Source organism: Fundulus heteroclitus, chromosome 4, assembly GCF_011125445.2.
Source record: "Fundulus heteroclitus isolate FHET01 chromosome 4, MU-UCD_Fhet_4.1, whole genome shotgun sequence".
Lineage (NCBI taxonomy): Eukaryota > Metazoa > Chordata > Actinopteri > Cyprinodontiformes > Fundulidae > Fundulus > Fundulus heteroclitus.
In genome coordinates this window covers 6,664,730-6,685,666 of record NC_046364.1, presented here as the reverse complement: position 1 = coordinate 6,685,666, position 20,937 = coordinate 6,664,730, and the positions used below count along the sequence as shown (strand labels likewise).

At 39.2% G+C, this 20,937-nt stretch overlaps 1 protein-coding gene across 1 annotated transcript in view; it reads right to left on the bottom strand.

Annotated features, from left to right (window-relative positions):
* LOC105931903 (protein kinase C-binding protein NELL1) overlaps positions 1 to 20,937 on the bottom strand; it is a 269,740-nt gene that overhangs the window by 96,921 nt on the left and 151,882 nt on the right. The window contains exon 12 of the mRNA XM_036135703.1: positions 308 to 433. Coding sequence (XP_035991596.1) covers positions 308 to 433 — 126 coding nt within the window. The remainder of the gene's footprint in view (positions 1 to 307; positions 434 to 20,937) is intronic.

Sequence of the window (20,937 nt, the reverse complement as noted above, 5' to 3'; positions counted from 1 at the left end):
TTTTTAATTCATTATCTGTAGGCGTTGCATATTCTCTCTGATGCAGTTTTGATGCACACAAAGTCTCTATACTACATTTTTTGTAGAAAAGTTGGTCGTGCATATTAGCCTACTTATGTTTACTGTTGCAGACCTCACAGTTTGCATTTAACCAAATAGTCAAGGCTAAATAGCAAGTACATTTCTGGGTGGATGTTTGGATATCATATAATGTCGGACGTTCAAGTCCTGACCTTGGACGGACGGCGAATTTAAACCTGCGTAGTACTTAGCAGCAGACTTGCATTTCGACATGCATCAGACGTACCGGTGCAGGAGTATTCATCCACTCTGGTGAAACCTGGTAGACAGTCACAACGATAACTTCCAGGCAGGTTCACACACATCGTATTGGACTGGCAGTAATGCATCTGTGTTGCACACTCATCGATATCTGAGGGGAAAAAAAAAAAAAACACAAAGCACAAGTAGTGGATTATTGAACGCCCAGATGCCGCTATAAAGACACAATCCCTACTTTATGCACCTGACAACAGCAGGTGGTCAAACTTCACTGAAATGCTGTTTCAGGGTTGATCTAATCAGATCACAAAGGAAGGCTCTTAGGGCATTGCACATCTTTGAGTTGTTTTGCATTGAACAACACAGACAGGTCCCAAATATTGGCCCTTCTATTGATTGTCCAAAAAGAAAGATAGAGATAGTCCCCCTCTTAGTCTGCAGTCGTATTTAAACATACATATGGTCTGCTGTTGCCACAGGTAAGCTCATAGCAGGAAAGGCAGAGGAGCTAAAATATTGGAAAACAGACGCGAGACAACAATAAATGTTAAAACACACAGAGAAGAAAAGGTGTACAGTAAAGAAAAAGCTGATAAAATGAGGACCTTATAAGCGAGTAAGCCAGGGAAACACAGGGAGAGCATCATCTCCTTTGACACCCATAATATGCAGCTAATATCGTGATAAATTACACCTTCTCTCCGCACACAGTTCCTCCCTTCCTAATGTAGCTTGAAAGACATTGTATGAGCATTAAAACACGTGGCTTAGGAATGCATTAGCTGAGCTGGATGGCTGCTGATGAAATGGGACGCGAAACACACAAGGGAGGAGTTATGCAAAAGGGGTCTGGGTTTGGATGTGTGTGCCCGTGTAGGTGCGCAGTTTAGAGCGTTTATGTGTGCAGCACAAGACCAAATTCCTCAGGCTAACAGGCCTTTCTACCACTTAAGGGACTCTGCATGCCACACTTGAGGGAAGGAGAGTGAAGAGAGTTATTTCCATATCCGTTCCTTGGATAAATACATTTTAGCTTTGAGGTGTTCGGCTCAGACTTTTCCCTTACAACAGGATGAATTTAGATTAACTATGTAATTGACTTATGTGCAAGACCCAAAGGTTTTTTTTTTCCTTCCCCCCCTTGGTAAATTTCATCCCTAGAAAGTGTACAGTGGGAGTGCTAAATTGCAGGGTTAAGAAGAGACAGAGGATGTCTTTAGGTGTACAAAGCCTCGATGGCCTTCAGAAAAAAAAAAAAAAAAAAAGAAGACTGCTACATCAAAAGCATGAAACTTATGTGAGTGCTTTGAGGCCACAGAACAGTACCTGAGTCCAATTTCCATCTTGTTTGGAAGCACTACGCCACTCTGAAAGCCACTCATTTGATTACCCTTTATTGGTGAAAGGCGCCAAAGCGTCGTTCAAGGGTGATGGCAGCCGGCCTGTGATGTCGCCGACTCGCAGCCTCAATAATTCAAAGTCAAGAGCTCGCCACTTTTGTCAGCTTTCATTATAAGCGAGAAAAGCGTTGAGATCAGGCCAGAGGAAGGACGAGGCTTTTTTTTTTTTTTTTGATCTGTGTCGTTCCAAGATTCTGTTCCCGCGTGTACGCAGCGGTGTGTGTCTGCACGTGGGCTTGTGTATTTGCCCTCGGCAGCGTCCTCTGGGGGCATTGTTGCAGGTGAGGCCTGTTGACAGAACTGGAACTGTCATTTTGCAGAGGGGGGAATTCGTTTTTTTTTTTTTTTTTTCTGAATTTGCCACCGTCTTTTTTGGCTGCCTTCCTCCCTCCTCATCACCCTGCACCCCAGACCTCCTCTTCCTCATCTCCCACCCCCCTCTGAGCACGCTCTCTTCATCTCTCGGCTGCTTTATTCATGCTCTGATGTAGGTCAGGGCTGGGTAGGGGAACAGCTAAAAATAAGGCGGGATAGGACTCTGTGCATGTGCATTTATGAGTGAGTGAGGGTGTGCACATGTTTCTGGCAGCTCAACCCTCTCTGTGTGATATTGTCTGGCAAAACATAAGGATAGAAAAAAAAAAATCTGAATCTGAATGTCAAGTGTTTGGGTGCTTTGAGGCAGTATAGGAGAGGACTGTTCATATTCCGTCATCCAAGTTTTTCACTTGCATGGCTCACCGCTTCATCTATCCATAGTAAACCGGTCGTCTTCTTGTGGACTCTCCGTTTTTTTTTTGTTGTTGTTTTTTTTGTTTAGTAATATCCAATTGTGTGAAGGTGTGTTTGAGTGCGATTGCATAAATATAATCCAGATCCTGACCAAGGAAGCAGATAAGCTATGTTTAAGGTCAGTCTAAGCAGTGAATTTCATTTACATGCCAAATAATTTGGAGAGAAATTGTGTTTGTTTCTTTTGCATCCAAAGTACTCGTTTGTTTTGTTTTTCTTCACTGAGTGTGAAAAGGTTCAACGTGAGGAAAGACAAAGAGAATTTGAACCCTGCCAGGCTTGATGGACATTTTATGCTGAGAACAATTTGTTTGAATTAGGTAGAATCTTTTCAACATTTTTAAGCCTTCTTATCCCCAAGAAGAAAAAGAAGGTTGTTAATGAAATTCAATCTTGTCAGTGATTTGTTGCATGCTGCCGTTGTTGGTAGAAACTGAAAAGCCCCAATAAACTGAAAAACATGAATTACCTACATGTTGGGGAACACCTGGCTTGATTTATTTTCGTCAGACCCAGCGTTTGCTTTTGTCTCTCCTGTTTATGCATTGATAAACAGTGCTTTGCGAGATACGGCACACTCCATAAATGTTCACAGATATTGTTGAGATACAAACACATTGCATTTAATCGTCCTTTCCTCTTTTAGTCTGACACAAAGGAGCCCAGATGTGAATTAAAAAGGAAGTTATTTTTCTTTTCTTTCAGAAATCCAAATCCAACAATGTTGCCACGTAACAACATATTCTCAGATTTATGTCTGGACTTTAGGAATATGAACATTGTGGCTCTGGTTCTATATGCAAGGCTGTTTCCTGCTGGAAGGTGTACCTCCAGCCCACTCTTAAGTCTTTTTTGTGTCCTCCAACTGATTTTCTTCCAGGGTTACCCTGCATTTAGCTCCATCCATCCAGCGTCCCTCTCCTTGCTGCAGAAAAGCACTGTCACCGCGTGATACCAAAATGTTTCACCGTGGGGATGATGTGTTCAAGGTCATGTGCAATGATAGTTAGTTTTGCAGGTAGGCCACAAAGTTTGGTGTGAACAGATCACCTTCTTCCGCAGTTTCTGTGTCACCGGCGTGACTTCTTTACTTTGGCACCACTAACATTTGTCCTGTGAGCAAATTCTCTATCCTGAGCTACTGATCTCTGCATCATCCTCAGAGTTGGCTGCTTATATAATAAATACTTTCCTAGTTTTAGTGTATGGCCATGCCATGGCGAGTTAACAGTTGTGCCGCACTCTTTTCCTAATTGATTGATGGATTAATAGGTGCTCTGAAATGTTCAAAACCTGAGGTAATATTTTATAACCTTATCTATATTATATAACCTAACCCTTCTTTTCCATTTCAACAACTTTATTCCTGACCTTTATGGTGTGATTCTTCATGATGCTGTTTTAATGCAGCTCAGAGACTTTGGACAGCTCTATTTCTACCAAATTCCAGTTGCGCATATAAGGTGAACTCTGTTTCCTAATTCAGTGATTTCAAATGACAATTATTGCATTATATTCCATTTAGTGATATCAGAGAAAATGTGACTCAGTGCAAATATGGCCAAACTTCAGATTTTGTTAAAACCATCTTTTATTTTTCCTTCCACTTTGCATAAATGACAGTAACATGTACCAGCAAAAAATAAAAAAAATAAAAATCCTTATTTATATATATATATATATATATATATATAGAGAGAGAGAGAGAGAGAGAGAGAGAGAGAGAGAGAGAGAGAGAGATTTTCAGAGTAAAATTACCTTTGCAAGGTGAAGAAACAGTTTCATATTTATTGGTACCCAGTTTTGTAAGACGTTTGTGGTAATTAGCTTTTATATACTTGACTTGAGAATGTTGAGAATGCATTTATTTCCAGATTGTGTTATTTGCACCAATTTATGCCCCTGCATAAAGTTATCTTCCATACTGTTACTCTTTTTTTCTTTGCACAACCAGTGTCCATAATATAAAAAAAACATTTCTGATATTCCAATTCCATATAGTATGCAATGTTTATTAATGTTCAAGTACTCCTTGGAAAAGGGATCAAAGCCCTTAGAATTTACAGCCATACTAGCAAAAAAAAACATTTTTAGGGTTGAAGGGATAATAAACATGTGTTAACAAGACATGGCTCCATCTTTAAAATGGCAGAATTAAAAAAAAAAAAGAAGTCCTTAGTGTGTCTGCAGACAACCTTCACACACCACAGACACATGTACCAATCATAATTCCTTTAATTTATTTATTTTACCTCAACCTGTCAATTTTCATTACATATTTAGTCTGGTCCAGCAATGACTATCCATGATAATTGAAGCATGCATGGAGAATTTCGTTAAGCATGCAGACCTGTGCAATACACAGCATATTTAATGTCCTGCACAGTCTAATCCACTAAGTGTAAAGGGCTTATCAGTGTTTTGTTTAATTTTTACAGAGGGGGAATTATGGTTCCCTATAATACATGCCTTTGCAATTATGCTGTGGGCTGGGGTAAATAATTGCACACAACAATTCCAAAAACTCAAGATATTACAAACCACAGCAATTATTTCCAACGTAAGTGACTAATGTAGTCCAAAAGTTATAATGAATTTATAAATTGAACTAAAAATGGTGCTATAATATTTTATCCATATAACATCAAATGTGCTAAGTATTGCTAAGTAATACAAGTATTTTTTTTTCAAATACTTGTAGTGAGTAAATGTGACGCTAATACTTAAAACATTCTCTATAAATGTGCAGGGGAAAAAAAACCCAATGATGATCATTACATGACTGCCAAGGCCTTATTTATCAGCAGTCCAAAGCAATTTTTATAAAATCAGGTGATGTTTTATTTATTTTTTGTTTGTTCATTTAACAAAAGCATCCAGTAAACCACTCAATTAAAAAATCAGATTTTTCTCACAATTATGGCTTTAGAGTATTAAAAATAGCAGACAAAAGGTTTTCCCATTCGCAGATGTTGCATTGAGATCTAGTTCAGAAAATCATCACCGACACTGACACGATAAAAACAAGATACTAATGAAGAATAATGTTTTATAACACGGTTTAAAAAAAAGCTTTGCAATAAATTTAATTAATCGCATAGACTGTTCACAAACTGCTCACAGCTGCTCACACTGAAGGAATATGAGAATTCCCTTTATTGATCCAACCTGTTGTTGTTTTTTTGCACCTCACTTCAATAGAATATTTGAATCTACTACAATTAACACGTTTTAAATTGTTTTATGATGTAACATAATAGTGGTAGAAAATGTTAATAATTAGCAGATATTTGGATCTCATAGGGATTAGTAAAGGAAATAATTATCATGAAAAAAAAGCATAAAACCTTCCTGGGAACCTTTACTTTGGTTTACATCTGCTGCTTAAGGCCTTTTCCACACATAGCAGGATATTTGGGAAACAGATACATTTTTATGCATTTTGGCCTTCATCCACACAAAAACTCTTTTTCATCACTAAAAAACGATTGTTTCTGAAAACTAATTGGAGATAAAAAAAACTCAGTTTTTGAGCTTGTGTGTGTACATAGCTAAACAGAGTTTTAGGGTACGGTGCATTACAGTGTGCGACAAATAACGTGGTACGTTGGTGTTGTGATTGTTAAAATATGTGTCTAATATATGTTACACTGGAGAATTTCACTACTATAAAGTCAAAGGTATCTCTAATCGTTTATTTCCAACTCCCTTTACCCCTGCAACCACACAGCATTTCCTGTCTTCACCTCGGTATTGAGACTTCAAATTAAAAGCATACATGGAACATTATAAGCGTTAGAGTTGGTTCAGGCGGTTTTTGCTTGTTCGTTTTTTACAAGCCCAGCTGCTCCACTACGTTGAGGTACAAAAGGAGAAAGAGCTCTTGGAGGTCAGGAGTTTTACACCAACTCTCCCTTCCAATAGAGACGCACAATGCCGTTCAATGTCTCCATTGTTCTGAAGAATTATGACTGGCTGACAAGGGCATTATATGTTCAGTGGTTTGTTATGGGGCCACATCAGACTCTGACAAGAATAAAAACAATAATATTTAGACAGCTCAATTGTGGATTACTTGCAGATTGTTTAAAAAACAATTGTGATTTGTGAATTCAACAGTATCCTATTTGTGAGAAATACAATTAGAATCAGGCAACAGCATCATTTATTTAACAACCGCTTCGACACTCTTCTTCTGGAGAATGTCGGGCAAACTGCCGACACATCACACCTCTATGAAGAGACCGAGTTTGGATTATCTTGACATTGTGACAAGATGAAAGACAATACTATGTTGTCTCATGCTTTTTTTTTTTTTTTTTTTTTTTTTTTTTTTTTGCAAGGACACTCAGCTTTTAGTATTTGACTGAATATTCTGGCTGAAATATTCTTTGAATTATAGTGAAGATGACACACTCTTACTCCATCTTAAATTTCAAACTTCATTGTTTGTTTAAATGGGGGTTCCTGTTCTGACGCTTAGCAAATAATTCTTTGTTCAGATCATGAAACAGTCATTTTATCAATGTTTGTGTGTACATTAGACAATAGTTGAGTGCAAAAAAAACAAGTTTAGTTTTGAGTTACTGAAGAGAACATCTAAATAGTAACCAAAACGTTCACTGCATACCCAGCACTTAGCACAGTTCAAACATTCTATTTTAAGCAGCTCCTACCATACTTCTTCTACACGTCGTTGTGCAAGATTGTATTTCGAAAAAGGCAACTCCACTAGTTTGCAATTAAATCACAAGTATGACCAAAGCACTCAAGGAAATGGATTCACAAGTCAATGACTCTTGTGAAAGTAGTGATCTATTTTCCCAATGGCTGCAAGCCTAAAACTCCAAAGCCATTATCAAAACTGAATAAGTGTTTGTGAAATGAGAACAAAAGCCCAGGTGGCTGAGGCGCGTAAGAGAGATATTATTTGTACATTTAAGAAGGCTCCTGTAAACGCCTGCCTTGTGCATTGTCTGCAGAGAGGGAAATTAAGCACAGGAGAACCGAATGCTATGGCTGTGTCGGAACAACAGAACTGTGTAGGAGCGGAGGTTTAATCTATCTGTCACTGTGAAGCTCCAACAAGGAGCTGCCATTCACTGCGCTGCACATCGACACTTTCAGACAGCGTGAAGACAGAAACGGAGTCCCTTCTCTCTCAGACGGGCCGGCAGGGTTTACCTGGATGGCAGGTTCTGTGCCTGTTCCTGCAGAACGTATGTTTACTGAAAAGGCTTGGAAATAAACCGGTACGTCAGGAAGGGGTGGGCTACGCAGTATGTGTCTTCTTTTTGTTCAACAATACGCCGCACAGCCCAACATCTTATTGCTTCTGGAAAACAGAATCAGCTCGGTCACTGCAGTGACATCTACTGCATATCAAAGACAGACACAAAGCACAGCCTGAGTGTCTGATCTGTTATAATGAGGGAATAAATGCGCTCAGCAATCAGAGACACCTCGGCTACTTTCGCAAAGATCGTCTGACACCAGAGGAAACTGTCAACGACTCTTTCCAGCTTCAATGCAGTGGAGTGGACGTATTCTGAAGACGGCACCAAAGTAACTCTAAAACGGGAAACACGTGTGCAATGTCACACAGCTGCCGTTCCTTATGGTGAAGGTCGCAATGACCACAACATCAAGCTAAGCAGAGGACCGAGTGAGTGACTCTGGTGTCCTAATTGTCTCATTAGTGATCTTATTGGTCCTATTAGTACCATTGTTCTGACTACAACTTGTAAGCCTGTCACTTCCAACCATGATCAGAACTGCAGTACTTTTGGATGAGGTATGAAATGTCTTCAATAACTAACTCAAGATCTACAACGTTTTACTTTAACACTTAGATTTTACATACACCCCGTGGAGGAAAGATCTTTTTCTACACTTACAAGTGATTGTTATATGCTGTGCATTTTGTGAAAACCACAAGGTATAAAGTCTCTGAAGCACATTTGTGATTTGACCCGCCATCACACACTTTCCTATCTTGCTATGAAGGCATTTTGGGGGGAAAACACTGACATGTATCTAAATGAGGATATAAAATGACTAAAGAAAAATCAAGCCTTGTCACATCTACTACAGTGCTCCTGTTCTGAGCAGTGTGTGCCCAGGGCCTCGACTGGGAATGTCATTTTTGCCATGACACCAATATCTCGTTTTATTTTCATTTTTGATCATTTGGGATCAGCTGACCCTCTGGAAACTAAATCTTCAATGTTCCATGTGGTCAGATATTTTCTTTGCCACATTAATGCCTACGTGAGCCGTTCTATTTGTTCATCACGATATGCCCATGATCATCTACAACCAGGCCCACACACAGAGACAGGTCAATTTACCGTTCTCAGTTAACCTAACATGCAAACAGTTTGACTGTGGAAGAGAACGTACGCATAAACCGAGAGAGGATGCAAACTCAACGCAGCAAGGCAAGCATTTTGACCCAGGACCATCTTCCTGCAAGGCAAGACAGTCAGAGGTTATATATTAACCTACGGTGGTTATACATTAACTGCTATGCATTAACTTCAGTAAGCGTAAATTATCTTGTTGGTAGAGGTCAATCAGTGGCATAAGTCTGTCAGAAAATGCTAAAAAAAATGCCGACCAAGAGAAACCAATTAGTGCAATAATCCAGACATCATGTAATCTGTCTGTAAATGCAACCAAGCCAACCTGTGGCATCCAAGACAAATATTTGCACGTATCCACCGATTAAGAATTAATAAGAAATGCAAGTAAGCATACTATCGCTCGTGTATCAGATTGCCTCCAAAAGCAGTCCTGTGTACACAAATCTGTTGGTGCAACAGCAGCAGCTGATCCCTGCACTGTTCGGCTGCTGCAGCTTCAATGTACGCAGAGGCAAATCTGTCCTAAAGGTCCTCTACATACTTATTTGAGACTGATTGAGAGGTTCTCTACCATTAGCCGGGTTGAAACTATGCATGGGTTGATAGGCAACACTAACTAATAACAGCTAAATACCTGCATCGATGACATCGAAACACGATCCATTTACTTTATCAGTGCCCGGGACAGAAAGCAGTAGAAGAGCAATATATTATTGTTAAGTATACAGGTTTGGTCATGTTTCTTCTGGTTTTAGTGAATTTTGAGTTTGTTCTGTAAAACTCATTATAGCTAGGAAGAGGATACAGGGACATATTTATACAGTCAGAAGAAGATTCATGGACAAAAATACGAGAGAGAAGATGACAGGAGAAAAGATATAAACAGACAAGAACAGGAAACAAGAGAGCAAACGACGCAGCAATAAAACAGAGATGGTGAGGCGCTGCGAGAGACATCTTTGTGATGTTGTAACTTTACCAGTAATATGCAGGAATCACTTGAGAGTAGAGTTGATATTGAGGCATAAATATTTAACAAGGCAATGTGGGGGAGCTTAATTAGTTTTATTGTTTTTCTGACTCACACGCCTCAGCTACATGGTCAATGCTGATCTGACACTTGTGAATGTGATTGCACGTTTGACTGTAGATGCTAAATCAGGTTCATTGAGATACATTTAATTTCGATGGCTTGTAATATCAAGTTGAGGATGGTGGGCGTACTCATCAGATTACGCTTCAATTGATGTGGGTTGCAGGAGAAAGATGTAGAAGAAGGATTTGATATGTTGAGGTTGAAGTTGAAGCTCAATGTGTTTGACTTCTGAAGGTACATTGTCTCCCAAAACTATCCGTGCTTTTTGGATTTTACACATTCTGCCATGTTAGTAGTTCAAGCTTCAATGCGCCTCATTGCATTTCCATGTGATAGAACAAAACAACACAGCCTGACATTGAAGTGTGAGAAAAATGATTCATGACTTTCAAAGTTTTTCCACAAATAATCTGAAAAGTTTGTTGTGGATTATTATTTAGTCCTCCTGAGTCAAAGCTATGGGAAAAAAAAAAACTTTCACTGATACTAGTTGCAAGTCTTATACGGTATGTTTCTATTAGCTGTGCATATCTAGAGATGTAGATTCTCTCCCTCTTATTATGGGGTGTTGTCTGCGTCTGTGCTGAGCAAAGTGGGTGTGGGGAGGAATGAATAGGAGAACGGGGGAGGGGAGACGAGAGTGACATAGAGCAAGAAATGCAAATTTAAAAGATAGAAATAGTCAAAAATTTAATTGTGAAAAGTTAAAAGTTTATTCTTCTATTTTGTTCATTATTTTTTCTAGCCAGACCATGTCGTCAAGGATTAGAACGCCAAGGCCCCCGCCTTCTACCATCTTAAGGTGGCGATTAAAAGGAAAAAAAGAGCGACATCCTGAATACAAGCAGCCAAAATGAGCTTCCTCTAAAGGGCAGCCAGCCCCAGCCATAGAGACGGGGTTAGGCACTATAGGCCCAGTTCCACTGGCCCACCCGTTTTCATTCGGCACACTCGACTCCTCCCTGCCTTAGTCATTCCACAATAATGGCCTGGAAGAGGGATACGATTCCTGAGCGTTTTATTTATATATATATATATATATATATATATATATATATATATATATATATATATATATATATATATATAAACCATGACATAATTAATTTACATTAGTCGTTAATTTTGTGCACAATTTTACTTTATTACGGATAATAAATTGATTCATGCAACAACTAAAGAAATCTGAGGTGCCACTTGTTCTCCAAGAAGACCCTGAAGTCCCAATAATAGAAACAGAACTTGGTATGGCTTTATTTCAACAGCAGGTTTGTTCTTTTGCTCACCCATAAAGTCCAGCATTTTCCCACCTGAAAATGCTGTGGATCTCCACCAGTGGTACTGTGGACCTTATTGCTGCTTCTCTATTTAATTCCCCTCTTGCCTAGTCTGTCAGTTTAGGTGGACGGGCATGTCTTGGTAGGTTTACAGCTGTGCCACATTATTTCCAGTTCCGGATGACAGTGCTATGTGACACATTTAAAGCTTGCGATCTCGTACTAAAACCTTACCCCTGCATTAATCTTCACACAACGTCATCAGGGGTGACGTTGTGTGAAGATTAATGCACACAACGGTTACTTGCTGCACAGGTTTTAACCTGTGCAGCAAGTAACTTCTGAGGGCAATCTGTTAAATTTGATCTAATTTAGGGGTATCAGAGTAAACTGAAGCCTTTGAAAGATTTTTACTGGTAAGTATTTTTTAAAACCACACCTCGTTTCCTTCCACTTCAGTTAACCACTACTTTGTGTTGATCTATTACATAAAATCCCAGAACAATATGTTTAAATCTATGGTTGTAGCTTATTGAAATGTAGAAAAACATAAACAGTGTGCATTTTTCTGCAAGGCCCTGGGAATATTGGTCTTTATGAAACTGATATCTCACTGTGACAAAAAATGTTGTTGACCTGGTGGGAATGTTATGGCAAATAACTAGTATCTTTAAGAAAGAAATTATGCAATCTGTTAAGTTGCCAATGCTATAAAGTGTGAAAAGGAGAAGACTCCTGTGGATTGACCCCCACTGTTACAAAATATCAAAGTTGTTAATGTGTTCTGGTTATGGCTCGTGGTTCTGAAGATGTTTTAGGAAACTAAGTAGTTCAAGATGCAGATAATGTTTGATCAGAGCCGTAGTTTTAGCCTTGGTTCATGTCAGCAGCATGCATGCTGACTCTGTTACTTGAATTGCTTCAATCCCTTTGGGTGTTTTTTTTTTCCTTTTTCTAACCAGGCTTCATATAGAATAAAGTCAATATTAAGATGCAAAGTTGTCACCAGAAAGGACACTTGGGAAAGGCACAGTTTTCCTAGATCTGAGATTTATACTTCTTATCTCAGTGGCAATGGATACAAAGGAGACATATTGAGTCACCTACAAAGGAGCATAGAAATAGTATTTTGCAAAATGTTGCAAAAGGTTTGTCATAGCTTTTGGCACAGGCAGTCAGAAATAGAAACTCAGAGAAAACCCCATTCTGAAGAACACTAAAGTGCAGCCGTTCCCTTCCAGTCCAATGCAGACTTTAGTTCCCACTTTTACTATATGGAGAACAGATTGTCGCAATGATCTAATTTGTGCTCTTCCTAAACCAACTATAGCTTCAAAAAGTCAGCTACTTCAAAAATCCAGCTGCATAAATGTTAATAAGGGACATTTTTAAAGTCTCTGCATCTGTCAGTTTTTCAATTTATTTTAAAATAAACTAAAATGATAGAAGCTAAATTTGAATTGAAATATTACAAATCTCAAATTGAAGCCAGACTGAATAGCTGCACCTTTAGTTTTCTGTCAAACATATTTAAACCCTTAGCTGCCCTTATGTCTTAAGGTCTAGGCAGGCTGTTTCACAGCTGAAAGCTGTAACAGGAAAATACTCCTCACCTTCTGTTGTAGTTCACATCTAAATCTTTATCTCATTGCTATTTAGATCATGAATAATATTGGCAATAACAATATTGTTATTTATTATTTCAGGTTTTAATTATGACTTAATTTTCTGTATAAATGCTTTTTAATGTTATTGGTTTTAGGTTACTATCACCTTTGTGTCTTTTATTCAATATTTTTATGTTTTTGTAGTAGTTTTAATGTAGTACTTTATTTTACAAATGTGTGAAACATGCTCTAGAAACATTATTTGATTGATACACATATATCTTAAACAAATACTGTAAATCTTTACCCTAAAACAGGAGAGACAAGCTGTAACTTCTAACTGAAATATCCAAACCTTAAGAGCTAGAAAATCTTTAAAACAGAATAAAAAATAACAAAAAATAACAGCCATTGCCTTTTTTTATGTTCCTCGGCATTTATTGGATTCCAAAGCAGCGCTAAGGAGAAGAGAAGAGCTTCCATCAGCAACAAATTTGTAAAACTCTAAATCGGCTGAGTCTGACCAATATTCAAGTACTAAATCGGCAGCCAAAAAGTCTGTGTAAACTAATTTCTACTTTGCAGTTTGTTGAGCCATAAAAAAAATCAAATATGGCTAAAACAAAGCTTTACAAGAACACCATACGTAATAGGTCAGTTGCTTGATATCTGTTGGTTATTTGGAGGCCCGAAGTGACAAACAATGGCTCCAGTAAGTTCTGCATTCTTTCAGGGATCTCCTCCAAGACGTCCCTAAAAAAACGCTCCAAAGCGAGGTAACGTGGAGGCATCCTGATCAGATGGCTGAACTACTGCTACTGACTTGTTTTGGTGAGGAGGAGAAATGGCATCACTCTGAGCTCCTCGTGGAGGTGGATGGACCTCCAAAGCCGATCTCAAAAGCTGAGTTCAGCCATACCACCCCTCCCCCTCACTCCCCAAGAGGAAGCTCATGTCAGCTGCATGCATCTGGGATCTTTTCCTTTTAGGCATGATTCATATTTTATGACCAAACAGGAGAATCAAAAAGTAGATGGACCAGTAAAGTGAAAGATTTACTTTTGGGTTCATCTCAACAGACCAGGGGAGAACCCACATTACTGGAGAGAAGGCCCCCCCAATCCATCTAACCATCTCCCATTGCTTTCTACCATCACATGTGAGCAAAATGGAAAAAAATACATGAATTCCTGCTCTCCTCTTTCAACTTTTTACATTTGAGAACCATGGACTTTTCCCCAATTCACTATATTTATACTACTCGTATTGTAGCGTATGGTTGCATTGAGTTTTTCCTTTCTTTTAATTAATGAAGTGTTATTTTGTTTAAACTAAGGTGAATTTCACCTATTCTATTATGAAAATGTTTGACTAGATTTGATTAAAACAAAAGCTTTTTTTGACAACTTAACAATTAGCTTTTTAGAGGCATTCAAATAAATTAAGCTGCGTGCAAAAAAAAAAAAAAAAAAAAAAAAGTTGATAGGTTGACAGGACTGATTTCAAGTAAATCTGACAAATTACAGGTGGAATAGAAAATTGGCAAATTAAAACATATTTTTGCAATCAAAATAGTTTTTAGAGTTTATTTCAAAAAAAGCAACTGAGTTTGTAATGCTCTGTCCCATTTTTCCTCAAATGTCGAGCTGTGAATGTGGGGCCACATGGCTCTCCCCACAAAGAAACAATATTATTTGTCCCGAAGTCCAGGACAGTCGGGAGGGTAAAAGCACCAGATGGTGTGCAATAGCCCTCATTGTCTCAGAATGAGGCTGCAGGGAGAGAGTCGGGCCCCATTCGGTCGTGGCCTCAGAGACACCGTTGCCACGTCCTGCATCAGTGTCACAGCCAGCCTCCTCCCCCTAATTAAGGCCAGCCCCTCCAGTTCCACCTGACAGCCGAAAGCAGCTGGAGGACGCAGGAAGGGGAGGACAGGTCGAATTCTCAGGATGACCGTGAAAAGGAGGAACTCTCATGTTCCAGGAATGCATCAGCAACACCTGAATATTTTGGTTGAGGAAACAGTTCAAATCTTCACTATAATCCTGACTTTCAACTAAGATTAAAACTGAGTTAGAAATGCCCTACATTCTCCTCAAATCTCGTTATAGATGGTAGCTGGTGGCAGGAAGTGATAAAAAAAAGACTTAAAGCCAAAAGAACCCCAACAGAAACAAACAAATAAAACTGCAAACTTCTGAGCTGAAGTTTTCATATTTATTTATTATTTTTTTTTGGCAAAAAGGTTTTAATTATGCTAACAAATCAGTCTTCCAAACTGCAACTGTTAATAGATTCATATCCACTGCTGAAGCTCAGGGTACGTAACGTATGTTTGTCTTTAACTCCGGGTTGGTGCCGCTGCCTTAAACTTTTAGAATAGCGTTCCTCTGGGCCTCCGAATCAGAAAATCATTGCTTACTGGGCAGCCCGTTTACTGAGTGTAATGTAGTGAGAGAATTATCTTGATTTTGTGTAGTCAGTTTGGTGGTTAATGGAAAAAAAATATGGGAGCAATCTTTCAGTCGTCATCCCAACTTAATCCAAGATTGGAATCATAATCCTAAAGCCCAGAAACTGTTCATTTTAAAAAAGGAATGATAAACCAAACTGAGCTGCTTATAGGGGATTTTACTCATTCAGGGCTGCATTCTATCTCACAACCACACTTTTAATATTTACCTGCAAGTTCTTTGGATTCTTTTTAAAGATCTCTGTTGTGGCTTATGTAGTTTTAAATTAATGTTAATCACCTTAAATGTCACTTTCATGAGACTTAAGTGTACCATCTGTCAAAGAAAGGAGCCTCTGATCTGAGTTACTGCTAAATCAAATAAATATTTACCTATATCCTTTAAATTTGGATTCTGACATGAGGTGTGTGGGAGGCAAAGCACCTGCTTTTTTTTTAACACGAATGTCTGCAGAAGACCAAACTTTCAAAAACAAGGGATCCATTTTGTAAAATTGCCATTTTTTTTAATCACTAGAAACCCGTTCAGGAACAATCCAGATGGGCAAATGATAGCTCCATTTAGTAAAGCTGCTTGTTATGTTTCAGATGTGTTTTGTCCATTATTCCGATCACAGCTCATTTCTTTAAACCAACTTACATTAGCTGGAGTTAGACTGCACCTCATTAATTTGTAATTCATGGTGGTGGAATTTAAGGTTTATGCTCCTCTAAGGTACTATTGGAGGCCAAAAGAGTGTAGAACAGCTTGTTCTTAGGGGTGAGTTTGGATGTGATGCTTTAGGAAATAACTCTAATATTCAGACAATGGATAAATAAAGTATCATCAGCATAAAGCTGGCAACTTCTGTTAGGTTACTTTTACACAAGGTAATACCTAACCGGTAACCAATATTTAATTCCAGTGCTTTCGGCATTATGTATCTTATTAAGTTCCTTAATTCTCATTATTTTCTCCCAGTTTTGGCACACACATTCAGAGAGAGAAACTCATAGAGTTGTCTACAGTCTGCCTGAGCTCATCTATCTGAGCTATTCAAGCCTAAGTCATGGTTCTGTGCAACACTGCAGCTTCCCCCTTATTGCCTGTCCAGTCGGCACTGACGCTATCAGCACCTTATTCAGTATAGCCGGCTCAAAACTTATAATTGATAGAGGAAATCTGATGCCCCGAGCAGCTGACATTCAATGCAATCTGAAGGACGGTGATGGAAATGAGGAGCACATAATGAAATATGCCGCCAGCACAAATGGGAGGAAGAGCCACTTGTAATGTGATCTGCTCTAGCGCTTAAATATCAAGTGCAATTAAATGCCAGTGGTGGCGGCACGGAGGCAAGCTGAGAGAGGGTATGGAAAGGAATCTGGTCCCCATCTGCAAAGACATCTTTCATATAGGAAGCGATCATTTGGCTTTAACCCGTTGACCAGATAAGCAAACCCGATGTTTCTGATAGGACAGTCACGAAACAGTGTGGCTAAGAGATGTAAGGAGGACCTCGGAGCAGATGTGGAAAAACAAACGAGCCATTGTTTGAGAAGGGAAAGTCTTTCATTGAGAAATTTGAGTTACATTACTGAGCATTATCTTTAATAACAAAGGCTTTTATATACTCAGCAAGAACTTGGTTCTCCTTTACAGGGGTGCAGGAACAAAATGGCGTCACTAGGTTCTCGCAGCTTGTTCTTGACCCATATTCTGGGCAGAGCTCTTTTTCTTGTGTGGTGTCAGAAAAAATATGAAAGTAGTGGGGTGCAGTGGGAGAGACCTATGAAGAAGTCTGAAGAGCTCTTTTGAAATATGAAATGTCCTAAGCCGAAATAAGTTTGTTTTTGGCGCCTCTGGTATAGGAAGACATTTTTACATTCCTAAACAATAGTAATAACTACACAGTAAAGGTCCTTCCTTTACTGTCTAGCTCTTGTTTTCCTGTCTGTAAACCTTTTTCTGTTACTTCAGACCCTTCCTGTTTTTCCTGTTCTCTGTGTAGAGCCCCACCCCCACCCCCACCACCGACGAACTCATGACACCCCCAGTGGGAGAGGTTGTCTGTGGGCAGGGCTTGAAGACCATGGAGAGAGGGTGCACTCAGCTGAGCACCAGGTCAGCCATTTTACACTCATCTTTTTTTCATGTTCCACCAGTTGTAAACTGCAGGACTTTACCGCAGAACATAAAATGTTGGGGAAATGTATGCCGCCGTGCAGACTTTTATGCACGTGTGAGAGTGTGAATTTAGATGTGAAAGACCCTTCGACACGGACACCGAGCTCGAGGGCAGACGGATAATGATTGAAGGTGACAACTTTCTTTCAGTATTAAGTTCTGTCATTTTGTAGATAGAAAGTCTGAGCCCTCAGGATGGGATCTTCTATCAAGTGTTCCTTCCTACAGTATTTATATTTTAATTAGATCATCTTGAAAAATTTAGATTTCTGGTCTTCCAGATGCCAAGTATTTTCGGTCTCTCTCATTGTGAGTAACAGAGAAAGTCCTGACATCACTTCTGGCCAAGACAGATTTATGAAGAAGGCTTTTTTTTAGCTCAAGAAAAGCCTTAAAGATGAAAAAAGTACTATAAAAATAAAATACTTGACAAAGTGGGGGGTTTATTTATATTTTTTATTTTATTTTTTGTTCCAAAAGTATTTTGGAATAAAAAAATTCTATTTTCTTTCCATAATATCAATCCTCTGATTACCTGGATAGTGTTCGATAAGCCTACAGTACATCTGTCTTATTAGATCTGTGGACTGATGTGTAAATGCAAAGGAGTCCTCCGTCTGTTTACACAACAGATGCTTACCTTTACATCTTTCATAGCCTGCTCCTACAAGTCTCGTCCTGATATCTCAAACGACATCTTTCTTAGATTTTTTTTAATGCTCTTCTTAATGTTCATTAATACATTTGTTGGGAATCTGCAGTTTTAATGTGTTCTCATTCCAAAGGTCAAACACAGTAATGCCAAAGGTTTTGGCATTACTGTGTTAAAGTCCATTTCATTGAGATTCTATAAAAGTACCAAATCTTAGTCAAACTGATCCTATTGTGAGAATTTTTAGCCTACAGATTCCAGCTGTGGAAGTCTGATGCTAACCAACCAATAGGCAGCAGTTGTCACCTTAAGACCACCCCCATCTCATTTGCATAATGAGGTAGAAATGCATAATAATTGGAAAAAGGACAGGCCAAAATAAACAGGGTTGAATAAATAACTGGGGAAAAAAACTATGGAAAGACCAAAATATTAAAACGTATAAAGAAGTTAATACATTTAAAAACAAAGCTATTAATAAATAAAGTTGACAATTATAATGGAAAATAAATAAGGCAATTATTAAAACAGAACTAATGAGCTAATTTAAAGAGATTTTTACATTTATGTCCCCTCGTATAATTTAATTACTGCTAACATTTATTTGCTGCATATTTGTGCACTTATTGCATGGTTATTTGAGCACGTATTTATTTGTGTATCAGTATAATTATGTCACAGTTGGACCTCTGTATAAACATATATGTAATTTTTGCATATATATATATATATATATATATATATATATATATATATATATATATATATATATATATATATATATATATATATATATATATATTTAGCCAACGCAGCTTATACTGGTGTTATATTTTTCCAAAGGATAGTCATATTCACAGATTCAATTATATGTAAATGTGGTTTGAGATCAATTCCAGCTGAGCTTCTCACCTCCCCAAAATACCTCTGCCTTTCTTGGAAAACAACAGTGGGTAAAACACTGAACAGGTATTGAGAAGAATTGGTCTTTTCTTGCCAGCATAGTCCAAATGGCTTCTGTGATATAGTTTTCTGTGGCCAGTATAGGAGGTTTCATTCCCCTCACTTGTAATCACATGGAGCGGCCTGGTCCCTCATTGTTCTCTGGTTTTCCCTCACATGTCAATCCGGGTGCCAATCCTTTCTCCCCGCAACAGAGGAAAACAGCTGTGCTTACTGAAAAAAATAGAATTCAGTGGACCGAAGATTGAATAGTAATAACAAGGAACTCTTGAAGCTGTCAAGGAGGTGTTAAATGGCTGGGGAGGCAATCAAACATTGATTCAGGTTCAAACAATCCTACTGTGAAAACTGCTAAAAATTCAAAGACCTAAAAAAAACTGCAGTGTGCCAAAGTAACAATGGAAATATAATCAACACAGCAAACACAACTCAGATGACAAAGATATTGGCTATCTAAAAAACAATCTTACCCGTGGAAAGGGGGTCTGAGCTTGGTTCCAGGAACTGCTGTGGTGAACCAAATTAAATCAGAGGAATGTGATTTAGTAACCCAATCAGTCCACTAAGCCATGTGTGAAAAGCAAGTGGAACAGCTTTCAGCTATAACTGTTAAATGAATCAATACAGAAACTGGACTAAAATGTAACTGCTGTAGCAAATAAAACAATGGAATCGTGATCCATCCATCCATCCATCCATCCATCCATCCATCCATCCATCCATCCATCCATCCATCCATCCATCCATCCATCCATCCATCCATCCATCCATCCATTAACATTGACTACAAGACCAGAAAAGCCCAAAACAGTTGGTTGAGAAGCCTGAGCAGCACAACTGCAACTATATTGATCACCACTGTTGTTGCCAAGGCAGCACATGCGTGCTAAAGGAGAGGCGGAGTCTACATAGGCCCACATGCGCAAACACGGCAGTGGGTAGCCGGTTATGCATCTTGAGGCGTCACGACAGAGGCCTATCCACTCTGGGGGCTGGTTTCAGACGCAGTCGGTTTTGCGGCCGCTTCGTTATGACGGGACCCCCTAACCGACAGTGTGGCTCGTCGTATACGCCCAAACCCAGCTTCGTCTGGCTCACACGGGTAACCTACATAGACTGATGTAACATAGCCATGGGGCGTTGATGTTAATGATGTGTAAATGGTTGTGCAGTCACTGAGGTGGATGATTGTTGTGGGATTTAACTGGTGTGGGGAGACCCGAATGACTGTAAGTTGACTCGTAAGACCTGCTCCTTTTCCGAGCTGTTTATGTAAACCGGCATGCCATTACCAGCTTTATTTTATTTTTTTGTTTGTTTACTGCCCCTATGTTGCTCCTGGCTTTGCACCTCCACATGCCTTTGTTAGCGATGCACTTTCCTGCTGACTTCTTCCACTTCAGCTCTTTTCCAGACTCCGACATATCTGTATTCAACAGTGACATCACCTTCGCCACGTCAAGGTCACTCACAGGTGGGATGCAAAATCACCTACAGTACAGCACGGTGCTGCAGCCCACTTCTCTCCGGCTGGTTTCAGTGCAGCTGTCAGTTCTCACCTCATCGACTAGATGTGCATGTTCTCCATCACTGTGATGTCATGACAAATGGCCAGCCAGCAAAGCAGAGAAGAAGCACAGAACGAGAGAGCGATACCGGAGGAGTAAAAGTGATCTCTCCTCTGACTTTTTATCGCTCTGTTTCATCATGGAAATCACCTCATTTACTCTGAGCACTTCTCCATTCGTCTCCTTTTGTCACCGGCACAAGCCATTTTCTATCTGCAACGGCGGTGGGCGTAGTTGTGTGAGCGTCTGAGAGTCTCGGAGGAACGGGGACAAAGCAGCGAGATTACTTCATGCT